This window comes from Myxocyprinus asiaticus, chromosome 14, assembly GCF_019703515.2.
Source record: "Myxocyprinus asiaticus isolate MX2 ecotype Aquarium Trade chromosome 14, UBuf_Myxa_2, whole genome shotgun sequence".
Taxonomy (NCBI): Eukaryota; Metazoa; Chordata; class Actinopteri; order Cypriniformes; family Catostomidae; genus Myxocyprinus; species Myxocyprinus asiaticus.
The window spans coordinates 47,524,748-47,543,447 of record NC_059357.1 but is presented as its reverse complement, the minus strand read 5'-3'; the positions used below and the strand labels follow the sequence as shown (position 1 = coordinate 47,543,447).

The window sequence follows — 18,700 nt, the reverse complement described above, 5'->3', positions numbered from 1 at the left end:
CACACCGAGCTCTTGCCCGAGAACATAGAGCTCTCGTTTGGATTTTCCGCTGAAGTGATACGTATTCCATATCAGATTCAGAAGATCGTAAACGACAGAAACCTTTGGCTCTTTCTTCTGAATGGTCAGTATTGCCAGCTCTAGTCTGTGAAAGTCAGAACAGAATATTCAAAACAATTCACCGTCTCCATCCCCCCCTCCCGTCTCTTGTGCCAACAGAAAACAATAATTCTGTGGTATTTACCATTCCAGCACTTAGTGCACGCATGCACACAGACACACACACACACACACACACACACACACAGTATTGTTTAACATTCTCTGCTAGCAAATAAAACTAAATCATAGAGAATTTATTAGTTACAAACCTATGTGGCATACAGTGGATTGGGATTATATGCCCCCCTGCCTCTCTCTGCAGGTGGGCAATAACTCCCCCACGGTGGCCCATGTTCACGGAGGCACCATCTGCCCCGAAGGAGATGCACTTCTTCATCCATGACCCTCCATCCTCCTCTGGGCAAACAGCACGAAATGTGGCCTTGGTGGCATCCAAAATACCTCGAATGACAACACAAAAAAACAATTATACAAAAGTATTTCTGACAAACTAAATTATCTCCATTATGAATAATGATTAAACTTTACACAAGAATAAAGCCTATAAAGATGAACAACTTACCAATGGCATGGGAGTGCTCTAGGGTCTGTTGTCCGACCAGGAGATTGACTGGCTTTCCATCCTGCAACAAGCGTACGTAGACAATCTTGCATTCGGTGTTGGATATATCAGTGTCTCCGTCTATTAGAATGGCAAGATATTTCGCGACTTTCAGCTTCGCTGACAGGCTCTCTCTCATAATGTCAGCAATTTGACCGATCATCTCCGCACATCTTACATCATTGTCGTATGTGGGATTAATGTCAACTCCGTTTTTGTGGTGGAGTCTGATAAGCGGCCCAAATTTGACAAAAGGTTCTTCTTCTTTCGCAATGAAGTATGCAATGTTTATCTTTATTTTCAGCTGCCTCCTCTTCTCCTCCTCAGACAGCAGCCCTTGCCTCCTCAAGGCTGCTGACACCGTGCCTGATGGATTCTCCTGTCTCAACAGGTACAGATCTCTGCACTGGATATGCTGCCGCAAGATGTTATGTTTCGCTACGCTATCTCTTTTCAGATGCGGGTTTCTTGACATGAAGGACGAGTTGCCTGCCTGTTTCTGCCCTCTACAATATTTGCAGAACATGACGTTGTTTTCAAACTCTAGCCATGGGAACATTTTGAGCCAATTCACGTTGAATCTGTATGTTCTCCCTCCACCGGCTACAGTGGACGTTGAAGTGACAGTGGGGGTCACGGTAGTTCCGCTAACGTTGTTCTCAGCATCCCTAACGTTAGCCGCCATGTCAACGTTAGCCGCCTCAGGTAAACCTTGTGAAGAGGCTTCATTAGTTGAAACTTATGAATCCCCCTCGCCGAATTCCTCTTTCTCCTCGTCTCTTTTTCGCTTAAAATAAAATTGAATGGGCTTCATTTTCAGCGATGTCTGCACGTTTACTTAAAGCCTATACCGATACTTTTTTCTAGTGTTGTTCACCTTTCTCTCTCTGACTGGACTGTGTCATCACAGAAAACTCTACTGTGGTTGGCGCATGCTGCTTGTGGAATGTGGGTCTTGTAATTTTTAAACAATTAGCAGTGGGGGTGGGGGGGGTAGATTACGGTAGGTTGTTATGATTAATTGCACACTGTGCTCGTAAATAATTTTTCCGGTTCGCACATATCTATTTTTAGGGGCAAATGCGAGTGAAATACTCGCACTGTAGTGCCCTGCAGAAGCCATAAAAACGTCATGGTTACTGGTGTAACCTCTGTTCCCTGATGGAGGGAACGAGACGTTGGTGTCGATGTAGTGACACTAGGGGTCACTCTTGGGAGCCCGAGACACCTCTGGTCTTTGATAAAAGGCCAATGAAAATTGGCGAGTGGTATTTGCATGCCACTCCCCCGAACATACGGGTATAAAAGGAGCTGGTATGCAACCACTCATTCAGGTTTTACGCTGAGGAGCCGATATAAGGTCCGGCCATTTCAGTGGGTAGTTCAGCGTTGTGGCAGGAGGGACCAACGTCTCGTTCCCTCCATCAGGGAATGGAGGTTACACCAGTAACCATGACGTTCCCTATCTGTCACTCACTCGACGTTGGTGTCGATGTAGTGACACTAGGGGTCCCTATACAAAACGCCACAAGGCTGAACTGTGTTACGTGAACTGGCGGTGTGTGGTGGGCAGACTTGCTGTGTGCCTCATAGCCAGCGCACCAGGTCGACACGTAACCTCCCCCAACACAGTTATGAGTGTCGAACGGCCCTTTTTGGGGACAAGTCGACTACCCAGAGATAGAGACAGGCTTAACCCAGTCGTGGCCTCTTTCCCCTTCTCTTTTTCCACTCCCTAAAAAAGAAGGGGGATTATCTGACTGGGCCGCCAGGTCTAGTCGGGGGTGTCCCTCCCAAGGGGAGGACACCGCGGAGACCACACCTCGCCCCAAAAGAGGGGGGGATATTTAAGTGGAAGAATACATCACATGGTCTTTCCAACCATGTGGAGAGCCTTCAAGGTAGATCCTGCCCAATGGGGGAGGAGTTACTACAACATGGAGAGTGAGGGGCTCTGCCCAAGGAAGACGCAGTTTGCCAGTAGGGAAACGAACTAGCGGAAGATATAGATCGCATGGGGTTAGCCTTACAGGGAACCGCTACATGCGGAGCACCTACCCCAGAACCGGGCTCTTAGTTAGCGCGTGTACTGGGCCGGCAGCGAGTCTCTCCGAAAACTCGACTGCCACAGGGCTAAGAGGAAGTCAACCAGGGAACAACTTTTGTGAACACTACTGGGAATTAACAGCGCACGTCTTCAGCTCAAAAGGAGGTGGAAGGCGCTATGTGCAAGCGATACACCCGGCCGGCTATCCCGGGCTTATCCGCTTGTGTTGCGTGCCACTACCTGGGATGAAACCGGTTCCACCCAGAGGTTGTAGAACCTTGCAAAGGTGTTGGGTGTTGCCCAGCCCGCTGCTCTGCAATGTCTGTTAGAGAGGCACCTCTGGCCAGGGCCCAAGAAGCCGCTACACCACGGGTAGAATGGGCTCGTAGCCCTACCGGGGGCGGCATGTTTTGGGCGAGACATGCCATAGTTATGGCGTCAATGAGCCAGTGGGCGATCCTCTGCTTGGAGACAGTGCTTCCTTTCCGCTGTGCACCAAAGCAGACAAAGAGCTGCTCAGAGATTCTAAAGCTCTGCGTGCGATCCAAATAGATGCGTAAAGCGCGCACCGGACACAGCAACGACAGGGCTGGGTCTGCCTCCTCCTGGGGCAGCGCTTGCAGGTTCGCCACCTGGTCCCTAAAAGGAGTGGTGGGAACCTTGGGCACATAGCCAGGTCGGGGGTCTCAGGATCACGTGAGAATAGCCCGGACCGAACTCCAGGCACGTTTCGCTGACAGAGAACGCTTGCAGGTCACCTACCCTCTTGATGGAAGTGAGCGCAGTCAGGAGGGCAGTCTTCAAGGAGAGTGCCTTAAGCCCGGCTGACTGCAAAACTCAAAGGGGGCTCTCTGTAGACCCTGAAAAACTACAGAGGTCCGATGAGGGAACAAGGTGTGGCCTGGAGGGATTCAGCCTCCTGGCGCCTCTTAGGAACCTGATGATCAGATCATGCTTCCCTAAGGACTTACCGTCGACTGCGTCATGGTGTGCTGCTATGGCAGCAACGTACACCTTCAAGGTGGAAGGGGACAGCCTCCCTTCCAACCTCTCTTGCAGGAAGGAAAGCACTGATCTGACTGCGCACCTCTGGGGGTCTTCCTGATGGGAAGAACACCACTTAGCGAACAGACACCACTTAAAGGCATACAGGCGCCTCGTAGAGGGAGCCCTAGCCTGAGTGAACGTGTCTACCACCGCAGGTGGGAGACAGCTTAGGTCTTCCGCGTCCCGTCCAGGGGCCAGACATGGAGATTCCAGAGGTCTGGGCGCGGGTGCCGGATGGTGCCCCTTCCCTGAGAAAGAAGGGCCTTCCTCGGGGGAATTTGCCCGGGGGGAGCTGTCACGAGGAGCGTGAGGTCCGAGCACCACGTCTGGGCGGGCCAGTAAGGTGCTTACCAGGACGACCTTCTCCTCGTCCTCCCTGACCTTGCACAGGGTCTGTGCGAGCAGGCTCACTGGGGAAAACACATATTTGCGAATGCCAGGGGACCAGCTGTGTGCCAGCGCGTCTATGCCGGGAGTGGGAGGATTCTTGGGAGGCGAACAGGTGCACCTGTGCCTGACTGAATCGACTCCAAATCAGCTGGACCACCTGAAGGTGAAGTCTCCACTCTCCCTTGAGGGTAACCTGTTGTTAGGGCGCGTCCGCCGGAGTGTTGAGGTTGCCTGGGATGTGAGTGGCTTACAGCGACTTGGTGCTGCTAACTCCGTTGGAGGAGACGGCGGGCGAGTTATGACATACAGCGGGAGCGCAGACCGCCTTGGCGGTTGACATATGCTACCGCTGCCGTGCTGTCTGTCCGCCTGGGAAATGTGGGCAGCAAGGAATCGTGTCTTGTCGGCCTCACCCATCTCGACCAGGTTGAGCCAAAGGTGGCGCTCCTGGACCACTAGTGTGGCCATCGTCCACCCGAGATACCGCGCCGTGACCTCCGTCGCTCGGAGAGCGAGGTCGGTCGCCGAGCGCAGTTCCTGCATCAATCCCGGGGCGGAACTACCCTCGTGCAGTTCCTTTAGCGCCTTGGCGGACTTGCAGGAGAGCCATGGCGTGCAGGGCAGAGGCGGCTTGTCCAGCAGCGCCGTAGGCTTTGACCGTCAGAGACGACGTAAACCTACAGGCCTTGGATGGGGGCTTTGGGCACCCGCGCCAGGTGGCGGCGCTCTGCGGGCATAGGTGCACCGCGAGCGCCTTTATCCACCGGGGGATTGCCGAATAACCCTTGGCCGCCCCACCATCGAGGGTAGTGAGAGTGGGGAAGCTGAAAAGATCGGGACCGGGCAGTAAAAGGTGCCTCCCGCGACCTTGTCAGCTCTTCATGCACTTCCGGGAAGAAAGGAATGGGGCGGGGCGTGGCTTTGAGCGGTGCCGTGAGCCCAGGAACCAATCACAGAGCCGCGAGGGTTCAGGGAAGAGCGGTGAAATCCACTCTAACCGACGCTCGCGGCTGTCCGGGAAAGCATGTCGTCATCTCCGCGTCAGCCTGTGACTGGGCGATCGACCCCGAAGGGAGGAGCCCAGCTGAGGCTTCCGACTGGACGAGCCCGCTCTCCGATGCTGCGCTCGAGAGCTCATCACTTTCGCGGGCTCCGAATAAGAGGTCGAACTCACCGTGAGACGAGCCGGCGGACTCACCCGGAAGCCCGATCGGGGCAGACGAGCGTGCTGGGGAATGGGAGGTCCGCGGGGGGATACCCGGCGGAGGCGGTCCCATTGGGGTCCCCATATCGCCCCCAGTGCTAGCCGCGCTGGCCTCAAACCCGTGGGTAAAAGGACCGAGACGGGAGCCTCTGGGGTGACTCGCTTCCTTACGAAGGCGAGCCGCGACCGCAACGTTGCCATGGACACATTCTCGCAATGAGAATGTGACCATCCACGAACGCTGTCTCCGCGTGAGCAGTGCCCAGACACGAAAGACAGTGATCGTGACCGTTAGAAGGCGAGAGATAACGAGCACAACCAGGAATAACACACAATCGGAAAAGCATCTTTAAAAAGACGCGTCTTTAAAAAGACGTTCCACGTGTGCGCTCTTTTAGAGAAATATATACTCTTTTAGAGGGGAAAAATGCTCTTTCAGAAAATATACTCTCTAGTTTTTCTGCCGAAGTGCCCAGGGGCGTTCTCTGCAGTGCACCAGTGCAGAGGAGGGAGAAGCCGCTGAAATGCGCCGTCAGATCCAGCAGGTGAATGAACAGTAGTATTCAGCTCAGCGAGCATGACCGTTCGGCTCCGAAGAGAAAATCTGAATGAGTGGTTGCATACCAGCTCCTTTTATACCCGTATGTTCGGGGGAGTGGCATGCAAATACCACTCGCCAATTTTCATTGGCCTTTTATCAAAGACCAGAGGTGTCTCGGGCTCCCAAGAGTGACCCCTAGTGTCACTACATCGACACCAACGTCGAGTGAGTGACAGATAGGGAACAAAAGACCTACATAGGTAGCATACATTCATGTAAAAACCAACCATGACTGAGGGTGGATTTTATGTCACGCTGCCCTGCAACGCCTTGTTATCTGTTTATCCGGAAAACCGCATATATAGTTATACAACCAGGTTAGCGAGAACTATAAACCTAAAAGGAGAATGGCAAGTTGGATTGATCGAATTTGAATATCCTGTGTCATGGTATACATTTAATTAGGAAGATGCTCTGTTCATTCTCAACTATGGTGAAACAGCGGTGACAGATAGTGAGAAACACATCACCGACTATCCCGTTGAAGGCAAAGAGATAGAGCTTTTCATCAGCAGCAATCAAAAGATATCAAATGTACCTTACAGTTTAAAGACTGGATATTATGATGACATAATTTTTTTGATCAGGGAGATCAACGCAAACCTGCCATCGCGGGTGAGTCTTGGTTATGACCATGTTAAAAACAAAGTGTTTCTGAAAGCCCCTCCGAAGACATTTTATGGAAAGTTGGCTAATATTTTAGGATTAAAACCAGGGGTTGCTATAGAAACTGGTAACCAAACTCATGAAAATCATAGTGTTGGGTACAAGCCTGTGACGTATGCACCCTATCAAGCAGACATAAATAGGGGGTTCTACACCATGTATATCTACATGGATATTATAGACTATCAATCAGTTGATGATCATCATGTTCCGCTACTAAGGTGTGTACGTATAGACGGTGAGAATAACAAGATTGTTAGTGTTAGAAATGACAGACTGCATTACGTATCAGTTAATAAATCGTCCATCACCGAGATAACCATACAAGTGAAATACAATCAAAATCAAGATGTACGTTTCAGTTACGTGAAGGTGTGTGCTAACTACACTTTAGACCTGTGAAGCAATTTGTTTAAAAATGGCATATTTCAACAATCACAATGCCGACCCCATGCGTTATGTGGCCTATTACCAGAATCAGGCCGGCAATGGACTCCCCGGCTGTGCCGGGGGCGGGGTTATGTATGGAGCTGGTTTGGGGGGATGTTTAGAGGACTCCTTAGAATGGCTATACCATTGCTAAAAAAAGGATTTAGCATTGCCGAGTCACATCTTAAATCAGCTGCATAAAACATACTAAGTGACGTTGTTAGCAACACATTATCATGGTCTTTTAATAACAAAAGTTCTCAAGATGGATGCGGGCTAATGGTGATGGCTCGCAAAAGAGCATCTAGGCCACCAGGGGTGTGGAGGAGTGGCCAAATGCAGAAGAAAACAAAACATACACCTAAGAAAGCGTCAGTCGTAAAACGCAAGTGCAAGGAGACAACAAAACATGCTACATCAAAAAGACCAAAGAGCTCTGTTAAAACAATATTTTAGATCATGTCTTTACTACACAACATGTCAGAAGAGTGTTTAAAAACCGAACTGGATTTGTTCACAGTGCCATTGACTCAAACTGCTATTGAAAAAAATACTTATATAGAAGTACCACCATTATCAGTGATATCGGACTCATCACCTTTGGAGTTTTTTATCACGTGGACTGGAGAGGATTATGTAGACCTTGTAAAAAAGAAGAAAAGTGGAATCTGGATAACAATTTTCATATCCGTTCAGGAGCGGAACTTTAATAAATTGCCCTTGAAGGTCTCTGCGTTGTTCTGTCTTTTCTGAGCGCTGAAGTAAATCAATTATTGTTAATTCACACATTTAATTCCATTATTCATTTTATCTGACTCCAATTTTATATTAATCTGACTCCAATTTTAAGTTGACCTCTAATTTATATTTAAGCTCAAATTAAATTCTGATCATTCTTTTAATTTAACATTTTTAGGTTATTGATTACTCTAAATCCTCTTCTATTCATTGTCCTTTTGATCTTTGGAGACTTACGCCGGCCGTTATTAAATTACGTAAACCTCCCGAAAATGGATAGCCAGTTCCATTCTTAGTCAGTGGTTGTAGGGTTAACTAATATCGTCTGGTTTGGCTTTTCTCATAACCAGACGATATTGCCGCTTAGTCACGTACATACAACTTGCTAAGACGGGCGGTGAGCAGTGACAGAGTCTTTAAATGGCTTTCTCCTACCCGGTTGTCCTGAGTGGTTTCTCCTATATTAAAGCTCCAGTTTGGTCTACACTGGTCTATTGAAATTCAAATCCTACCCGGCTGTCCTAGGTGGTTGTCCTACCTGGTTGTCCTGAGTGGTTTAAATTCAAACTGAGAGTCTTTAAATGGCTTCCTCCTATATTAAAGCTCCAGTAATGATTTCAGAGGAATTCAGAATAAATCAAATAATAACAATTTATTTGTCAGGTAGGATATAAAACATTGTTGCAGAAATTCAAATCAAAGCCAATTTCACATGATCAGAATAAACAAGCATTACTAAAAATAAAAGACAAGTCAAAGAAACATACCTGACAAAACTACATGCAGCGGTACAGCATGGGAGATCTGCATACAGATTCCCAGAGCTTCATGCCAACTTTCCTTAAATATCCAGACAGAATAAACATTGTGTACCAAATGGTATTATCCTTTGAACAATGAGGATTTGGGGGTGAATGGGTTCTTGACTTCCTGGGGTTTAACCTTGTTAACATACAGGAGATAATTTCAATTGTAGGTCAAGGAGGGGGAGCCACCTCCAGAATTATGCAGTATTTGGCAAAGACCTTATAACTTTGTTACCATTAGTTTTATCAACATGGGAAAGAGACCACTATACCAGTCGCACAGAGACCTCTTAAATGATATCAAACACATACAGTTGCATTCTTTGTTTTCATGTTATTTGTTATATTTTTTACATATAAATCTTATGTCTTTGTGTTGGTCCAGAGCTGTTGAAGGGGAGAAGGGGAGAGAGAAGGGGGGGCAGCAAGGTGATTTGCAATTTATCACACTGTGGTGATATTCAGGTGTAGATTTCAGCAAAAGGCGATTTGCACTTAATCACACGTGGTGATATTCAGGTGTAGATTTCAGCTTTTGTGAGAGAGTTCTATGACGTTGATTCTCGCAGAGTTCTTTGACTTTTAGATGGAAATGGCGCCTTTTGGTTGTAGACATTCTGGTGCCAGCCTTACAACCTAAACAACACATTGGTGTTTTTGCGTCTCAAAATCACTAATGCTGACAGCACAGATATTGCAGATGGAACCCCAGTGGGTCTTATTAACTATGCAGGGGCAACAATATTTTCACAAGTAGATGTGTCACTTGGAGACCGTCTTATATCAGAATTCTAGCACACATCCTTATCGATGCATAATATAATGTCTTACCAATTATGGTAAAGATGCCCTTGAAACGCTTTTCTCTGCAGGGTTCTTTTACAAAGACACAGCTGGTCATATGGATGTGGCAGACCATGTGGCAGAGGGTAATTGCGGTCTGACACAGAGAGCGGCCTTTACCAACGATAGTAATGTGGTTGAGCTACTCGCACCCATTCACAGTGATATTTTCTTTCAAGAAAAACTGATGCTTAACGGGGTGGACACTAAAATTCGCATGACGAGAGGTAAAGATGAATTCTGCTTGATGAGGAGCGACACTGTAGCCTATAAACTAAACATCCTGTCAGCCTCGCTATTTGTGAAAAAAGTGTCTGTATCACCAGCTGTGAGATTGGGGCATGCACAAGCACTGCTCTCAGCAACTGCCAAGTACCCCATCGACAGATTGTGCCTGAAAAACTTCTCAATTCCTGCAGGCTCACGTGTCTGCAATCAAGAAAACGTATTCTTAGGAACTCTACCAAAATCTGTTGTTCTAGCGATGACTGATAATGATGCGTTTACAAGATCCTATAATAAAAATCCATTTGCATTTAAAAACTATGACCTAGAATTTTTGACCATTTATCTGGACGGACAACAGCACCCAGCAAAGCCTCTGCAGCCTGAATTTGAAAGTTTTTCTGCAGTGCGGGAATTTTACCAGTTAGCGTTGGCTTCTGGAAATCATCTTAAAAATCAGGCTCTATCTATTGATAGGGAGGACTTTCTGCATGGCTATACCCTCTATGCATTCAATTTCACACCAGATGAGGAGTGCAGTCAGCATATATCGCTTATCAAGTCTGGAAATATTAGACTAGAAGCTTTTTTTAGACAACCGCTACCCCAAATGATCAACTTAATTGTTTATGCCATATTCGATAGCATCATCGAAGTATCAAATCGCCGACAGATCCTGGTTGATTACTATTAATATGTAAAAATGGACACTGTCCAGCTTACGACTATCATGGATAAGATCTCATGCAACATCCATTTTCTCGGTGTACTCCCATGTGACTATCTACCAAAAGACCCTTTAAGAAAATTACCATCAATGGTTATAATCAACACACATCCTTCATGACTCCCAGGTGAACACTGGTTAGCCATCTACATAAATGAGGATGGTGTGGGGTGTTTTTTCGACAGCTTTGGTAATAAACCAGATTACCCCCGTTTTCCATTGATTATCAAAAAGTTTCTAAACCGCAATTCTAGTGTGGTACAGCATTCATTAGTGCAAGTCCAAGATTATTCATCAGAGACTTGTGGTCAGCATTGTGTGTTCTTTCTCTACCACATGGTAAAGGGGTATGATTATGCTTATGTGTTGAAGCTGTATACCAATGATTTTATTAAAAATGACAAAAAGGTGTCAACTTTTGTGAAAAAACTAAAACAATCTCATTGTAATGAAAATGTTTTCAAGTGTTTTCAGTGTATTCAGACTGGTGAAATGTTTATGTCTTATGCTTAATATTTTCAATAAACAACTAAAGAACAGAATTTTTTTCTTTTGACTCTATTATACATACATCATATTCAACAATACAGATAATAACAAGATCAAAACATGAGAACTCAGAACATACAAAACTCCGAGATTAAAAACTTAGCCACTGACTCTGGTCAAGAGTGGGTGACTTGAATACATGGCCATCTGAATAATTTGAATGTGTTGATGGTGAACTCGGGTGCACCCTTCTTAGATGAGTTGGTTATAGACGGTGTCGATTTGGTTTTGAAAGAGTTAATTGCGTGTCTGACATAATGATTTGGTATCATTAAGTATGGTATGTTTAAAGTAGCAAAAGCATCCAGAAACTCGTTCCATCCAACAGGTCTCTGTGCATCAGCAATCTTTTGTGGAGCTGTGATACCTTTAACTAAATTGAGCATGTGTGAACCAGGGATTGTTCTACCTTTAAACACAAACTCGCCCGACTCAGCCCAAGAAGTGACATCTTTAGTTTTAGACATTTTATCTAAAATGTAACAAACGTTTTTTCACACTCCTCTGTGGAGCATTCTTCAAAATGTAGTCCACAACATTATCTAAAACATCCTGGACACTTACACAGACCGTCGCAGGTGGGTCTTGTACAGTTTTGCCTTTTCATAATTGTCCAAATCAGATCTGTGCAAAATACTTATAGTCATGTCCAAATCATTCTCCACAACCTGTTGAATAGACTCACTGGGGGTACCAGTCTTTAGTTTATCCATTTGATGCTGTGGAACTAAAAACATCTTCTCTGCATACTCCATCCCCAAAGTTATCTAAAAGCAACCAAGCTGGAGATAAAAGGGATTGCGATGCTTAAGAGGTGAAGAAATCCACCCTGTTGGTTTATCAGCCATCTCTTTCTTTTAACACCAATCTTCTTATCTGCAACAAATTTGATCTCACTTTTCCTCCTTCTCAGCTTCTGGTATTGTTGTGACATGAGGTATATTGCCGTAGAGAACATTAACAGCTACTTCACACAATGTCACAATGAGCTCGTCTGTGGCAGACTGTAAAATAACCAGTCTCTGTTTGGGTGTTGTTTTTAATAATAATTTTAAAAGAGGAATGTTTCTACAAAGTCTAGCTGACATTTTCACCGTCCAACAGTTTTTCCACTACCTTCTTTTCTGGAGGTATACTACAGGATGTAGTGAAAGTAAGTCTGTTCTGAGCCGATAGTGTTCAGGTGTTTTTGTTTTATAATCAATCAGGTAACCGAAAGGTTTGTTGGTTGCATCTTGATAGCATTCCATACATTTTGTATTCCCGGGATACATTTGCCTTCCTAGTACATTGACCTGATTGGTGTCTCTGGGGTTTTTAAACAACATCAGATAATTTGTGTTTAAGCTGATGGTCCTGCTGGATTTACCCTGGCAAAATAAATTCTGTACAATATAAATAGCACTAAGATTTCTGTGGTGAACATACTGTGTGAACACCTTCTCCACCTCATTGCTCCCACTGGCCTCTTTCATCAGGTCATCAAGGATCAGCAAATTAGTTTTGTTGACGGGGAATAAAATTATCATTCAGAGTCTGTGGTAGTCCTTCAACAAATTTAATTTTGTACATTTTCAACAATTCGTCATAAAATGGTTGCCAACAATCATAAACATACACAATATTTAAACAATTTTTAGAAAATCAACCGTACAGCATTTTGCAACAATTTTTACAAAATATGACTTTCCCGAGTTTGAAGGGCCATTTATCACACATGAAAATGGATGCTGAAATCAAAACCATCTGTGTCTCGCACACCCCAGGTCCAAAAAGATTGTCAGAATCCATATGGGAGTGTGGTGAAATCAGGGAGCAGCACACGTTTGTTGTACGACACCTTACATTTTTTAACGACTGACCTGTTGTGTAGTGTGAAGTGTTTTTTATTTCTCACGATAGTGTCGGTGTATGCCAGTATATGCTGACTATTATCTTCCCCCACGACATAGTGATCAACAAGTCCAATCAGAGTGTCTAACCTAATGGCTTTTGAGTTTACAGCATTGAGTGATACCCTTGGCTTTCATGCAGACCTTACCCATAGCAGTGTGGTGCCGTATGTTTTCGGGCCACCTGAACAAAACTCTACAATGTGATCCCCATCCCCAACTTCATCAGTCAGATTACCTAGGTAAGGCCCCAACGGAGGCTCCCAGGCGCCATCTCTAGAAGTAAAGATGAAGCTGTCTGTGTCACTGTACAACAGTCTATCCCCCAACTTATCCATTAGTTCATACAGCTCTAGATGCGCATGTGCAGTTGTAAACGCACCAAGAAAGACATTGTCACGGGTCTGACCGCCTTTCCCATCCGCGTAACACCACTGAATTAGTGCAACAGTGTTTGACACGAACAAGAAGTGTTTAATGTCATAACCATCACCAAAAATGTGTTGGGCAAACTGTTCAGGGTCTGAAAGTAGTTCTGTACATGGCAAATTTTCACGCATAGAGAACCGCCCCCAAAGTGAGTTCAGCAGAAGTTTATTAATAGACCGGCGTGCAGGGTTAAGACTTATCTTGTCAAGATTCAGCTTAATCACCTCTTTCTCAAAGTAATCGTCGATGTAAGATTCTTTGTCTGCATCTGTCACAACGTGTGTGGAATCCACTGGCCTCTTGTTTGTACTGTAAAAATGTTTTAACATAATCAAAAACAAGGTTTCTGATTGTCGAGGTATGGAAATGCCATACCTCGTCCACCTTCGTTACATCCTAACCCTTCTCCACCACCTTTAACAGTTCGATCCTGACCCAGCAGCCTGAAATAGCCCTTTCCTCATCAGTGTGTCTACACGGGATGGTCTGATTCTGCTGATCCGCACATGTACGGCAGAGCGGAAACATAAGCTTGCCACCAGTCCTATAGGGAAGGACGGGGTGAAGCAGTTTTCGTGGGGGCAGTACTGTGGCTTTGACAAATCCATAATTTTCCAAGAGGTTCAAAATCCTTGAAAATTATTTGGGGGTGTCCTATAGGGTAGCATTTCTTGGCCTGGCAAAAGGGGTACAAACTTGTAAAGTCGACATAGCATATTTTTTCACCATTATCAGCTTTATGATACAGCTTGTACACGTTAGTACGACCACCAAATAGAGTGTTACGTGGTTTCAAAGTGGACATAAATGCCATCGCATCAACATCAGTCTGTATAGCAGTGTTCTAAGCACACTCCCACATCACTTCAACCTCCAACCCATATGTACGCTCTAAAATTTCAACCTTGTCATCAAACTGTCTTCTGAGTGTGCAATAGGGCAGTTTTGATAACGGGTGTAAATGGTTAGGATTATAACAACATTCATGCCCATGAAACATACAGCCGTTGAATTCGAGAGCCTTTTTTACACCGTCCTTTTCATAATAACCATCGAGATGGTATTTTCCAATCACCATGGATTAACGTGATTGGATGGTATTTCCAATCGCATGCTGAATGTCTATGCTGCGTGTTGTTTTTGAAAATACTCAAACATTTCCATTGAATGGCTTGAATATGTCTTGTTCTGACTGGTGTACGCGTTGTTATGTGTCAGAGCTAGGGTGTCTTTTGGTAGGAAGTGGGTTTTATACACTGCCTTACAACATGCTGCTAAAGTGGTGCATCTAAACGGATCAAGTTTGGTACACTGTATGAATTCATCGCGGTACTTCATGCAAGCCTCCCTGAGCAAAACGACATCATTCTTGCCATACATAGCAAGTTCTTTTTTTAAATCAAACACTTTATCTGATACTGTAACATACCACTCGTCAAACAGAGCCCTCTCTTTGTCAGACGTTGTCTCATAGCCATAGAAAATGCCTGTCCGGGTATGGTCCTATGTAATTCTCATTTTCTAATCTGTTGAAATTGTGCGGAAAATAATCTCTCTGCGCAGGTTAGATTTAACGCAGCGGATGTCATGGCCAAACGCATAGGGATGAATAAATAACTGTCAATAAAGCGCTGCTTGAATGTGTTGTCATACATTAAAATTATCCGACATCCTTGCATAGTGATTTTAAGTGTGAGCCCTGCTTTTGTGAAATATTCCAAAAGTATAAAGTTATCAAAACTGGAAGCATTGTGGGCAATCCATGCAAAATTCTGATAATGTGGATGTCTAAACCTTTTAACAAGTCGTTCTATACAGTCTGGACCAGCGGCTGTGAACTCCTCCCCTTTAAATGTAATGGCGCAAACTAAGTTTGCAACATGTTTAACATTTACGTATTGCGTCTCAAAATCATAGAATATGTACTTGTCACTTGGTGTCTCGAGCTTTATTGGTTGTTTAAAGCACTGATGTACACTGTCATTACTCAATTCCTCGCCACAATGGATACACCGTTCGGCTGCACACTTGTGTGGTTTGGGGTTGGTAGCACTGACATGATAACGTCTATTACATTTTTGGCAGTATTTTGTAACAGCGCACGGTGCAAACTGTTGACTTATGGCGGTTGCTTATGCGTGTCATAACAATAGTCAGATTTGCAGTACCGCAAAAAGTCGCTGCATTGCTTTGTTTTGATGGGGTATTTATAACAATAAGGACCATTGCAGATATCATAGACGTATTTGCAATGATGATCTCTACAGTTAGTAAAACCCTGGTAGCAGTAGTTACACACATATGGAGTGCCTATGAACACGTTCAACTTCTTAATCATAAAATAGTGGCCATTGTGCAGGTACAAGAACACAGTTTTGTGATGTTGTGCATCATTGGACATATACTTCTCCAACACACCAGTGCATGACCTATGGAAGACCACCGTTTTAATGTGTAACATCCATTCAAACCGTGTGATATCATTAAACCCTATCTTATGCTGTTCTGAATACCCCGACATCTTCTGCATTGCCGCTGCTATAGGTTCAAGATCTGTGTGTGGTTTTTAAGGGGTTTAGAAAATGTGCCAAGCAGATTGCAAAACACAGATTATTTGAAGTGTTGATGGGGCAAAACAGATTCATCCCGTTTCTGGTGATCACTTCGTTATGGGCAAGATCACGTATCTTTCAATTCACACCCCCTTGTTTAAACCTAGCTATAGTCACATTTAAATCCAAACTATCATCAGTCCTCACATCAGAGTTACTTTGCATGATCTTTTCAATCTGATTTGTGAAGACATCCACACTGTAATCAATGCTAGGTGACAAGATGGTGTTAACATCAGTGGTTAGACTAGACCCTCTCAATGTTATGTTAATTAACCCACCATCCCCAGCCAACAGTCTGGAAAACGACACTATTTCAGACGAAATATCGTGCAAAAATATAGCGTAGGCTGCCAAGTCTGTGGCAGAGATCACATGAAGATTTATAATTTATAATTGATGACTTATCTCCAAACTATTGAATCTGAGTTCCCTATCTGTCACTCACTCGACGTTGTGTCGATGTAGTGACACTAGGGGTCACTCTTGGGAGCCAGAGACACCTCTGGTCTTTGATAAAAGGCCAGTGAAAATTGGCGAGTGGTATTTGCATGCCACTCCCCCGGACATACGGGTATAAAAGGAGCTGGCATGCAACCACTCATTCAAATTTTCTCTTCGGAGCCGAGCGGTCATGCTCATTGAGCTGAATACTACTGTTCATTCTGCTGGATCTGATGGCGCATTTCAGCGGCTTCTCCCTCCTCTGCAATGGTGCACTGCAGAGAATGCCCCTAGACGCTTCGGCAGAAAAAAGAGAGTATATTTTGTGAAAGAGCCTTTTCCCCTCTAAAAGAGTATATATTTCTCTAAAAGAGCGGCACACACGAAACGCCTTTTTAAAGATGCGTCTTTTTAAAGATGCCTTTCCGATTGTGTGTTATTCCTGGTTGCAGTCCATATCTCTCAACTTCGGATGGTCATGATCACTGTCTTTCGTGTCTGGGCACGACCCACATGGAGGCAGCGTTTATGGATGGTTCATGTTCTCACTGCGAGAACATGACCATGGCAACGTTGCAGTCGTGGCTTGCTTTTGTAAGAAAGCAAGCCACCCCAGCGGCTCTCCGCCTCGGTCCTTCTACCTACTGGTATGAGGCCAGCGCGGCTAGCACTGGGGGCAATTTGGGGACCCCAATGGGACCGTCTCTGCTGGGTATCCCCCCACAGACCTCCCATTCCCCAGCACACTCGTCTGCCCCAATCGGGCTTCCGGATGAGTTCGCCTGCTCGTCTCACGGCGAGTCTGGCTTCTTGTTCAGAACCCACAAAGATGAGCTCTTGAGCGCAGCATCAGAAAGAGGGCTTGTCCAGTCAGACGCAGAAGCCTCAGCTGGGCTTCCCCCTTTGGGGACGATTGCCCAGTCACAGGCCGATGCCGAAATGACAGACATGCTTTCCCGGGCGGGCCACGAGCGTCGGGTTAGAGTGGAACCCTCCACTCTCCCCTGAACCCTCACGGCTTGATGATTGGTTTCTGGGCTCGCGGCGCCGCTCAAAGCAGCCACACCCCGCTCCAGTGCCATTCTTCCCGGAAGTGCATGAGGAGCTGACGAAGTCGTGGGAGGCACCTTTTACTGCCCGGCCCCGATTCCGCAGTTCCCCCGCTCTCACTACCCTCGATGGCGGGGCGGCCAGGGGCTATATGGCGATTCTCCCGGTGGATAAGGCACTTATGGTACACCTATGGGGGTGTCCCTCCCAAGGGGAAGACACCGCGGAGACCATACCTCACCCAAAGATGGGAGGGATATTTAAGTGGAAGAATACGTCACATGGTCTTTCCGACAATGTGGAGAGTCTTCAAGGTAGATCCTACCCAATGGGACAGGAGTTACTACAAACATGGAGACTGGGGCAGAGGGGCTCTGCCCTAGGAAGACGCAGTTTGCCAACAGGGAAACGAACTAGCGGAAGATATATAATTGCATGGGGTTAGCCTTACAGGGAACCACCACATGCGGAGCACCTACCCCAGAACAGGACTCTTAGGTCCCGGTGGATAAGGCACTTGCGGTGCACCTATGCCCGCAGAGTGCCGCCACCTGGCGCGGACGCCCTAAGCTCCCGTCCAAGCCCTGTAGGCTCACGTCGTCCCTGACAGCTAAAGCCTACAGCACTGCTGGACAAGCCGCCTCTGTCCTGCACGCCATGGCTCTCCTGCAGGTCCACCAAGTCAAGGCATTGAAAGAACTGCACGAGGGTAGTTCCACCCCAGATTTGATGCAGGAACTGCACTCGGCGACCGACCTCGCTCTCCGAGCGACGAAGGTCACGGCGCGGTCTCTCGGGCGGATGATGGCCACACTTGTGGTCCAGGAGCGCCACCTTTGGCTCAACCTGGTCGAGATGGGCGAGGCCGACAAGACACGGTTCCTTGCTGCCCCCATTTTCCAGGCGGGCCTATTCGGTGACTGCTGGGCAAAGTCTTCGACGGTGAAGCAGCAGATGGAGGCAATCCAGCACATCCTGCCCCGGCATGGCTCAAGATCCTGCACCCCGTCTGCTCGTCGCCAAGGGCATCCCCCTGTGGCCCGTCCCCAGCGTGGAGCCCACCGCAGGAAGCCGACGGCACCCGTCTCACAGCCGGCGCCGAAGAACCCAAGGAGGTCCTCAAGGCACCCCTGAGACGGGCGACCTAGGGATGAGGGAACCCACTCACGTGGAGCTGATAAGAAGACCACTCCATCCCCCGGTGTAGGGCCGGGTGGAAAATCTTTTGTTGCCTTTTTGTTTGATTTCGCCACATTTCGGAGGTTACACATGTAACC

The 18,700-nt window shown here is 46.3% G+C and overlaps 1 protein-coding gene across 1 annotated transcript; it reads left to right on the top strand.

Annotated features, from left to right (window-relative positions):
* Positions 1–1,407: 1,407 nt before the first annotated feature.
* Positions 1,408–10,414, top strand: LOC127452270 (uncharacterized protein F54H12.2-like). Its single transcript, XM_051717610.1, has 2 exons — positions 1,408–1,429; positions 9,525–10,414. Exons 1-2 carry the CDS (start codon positions 1,408–1,410, stop codon positions 10,412–10,414), a joined length of 912 nt encoding a protein of 303 aa, XP_051573570.1.
* The last annotated feature ends 8,286 nt before the right edge of the window (positions 10,415–18,700 follow it).

Excerpts from the sequence above, each read along its gene's own strand:
- LOC127452270 (XM_051717610.1), top strand. The coding sequence starts at position 1,408 with ATGTCAACGTTAGCCGCCTCAG. Across the intron at positions 1,430-9,524 it reads GTCAACGTTAGCCGCCTCAG|GGTTCTTTTACAAAGACACA; the intron begins GTAAACCTTGTG and ends TTTTCTCTGCAG.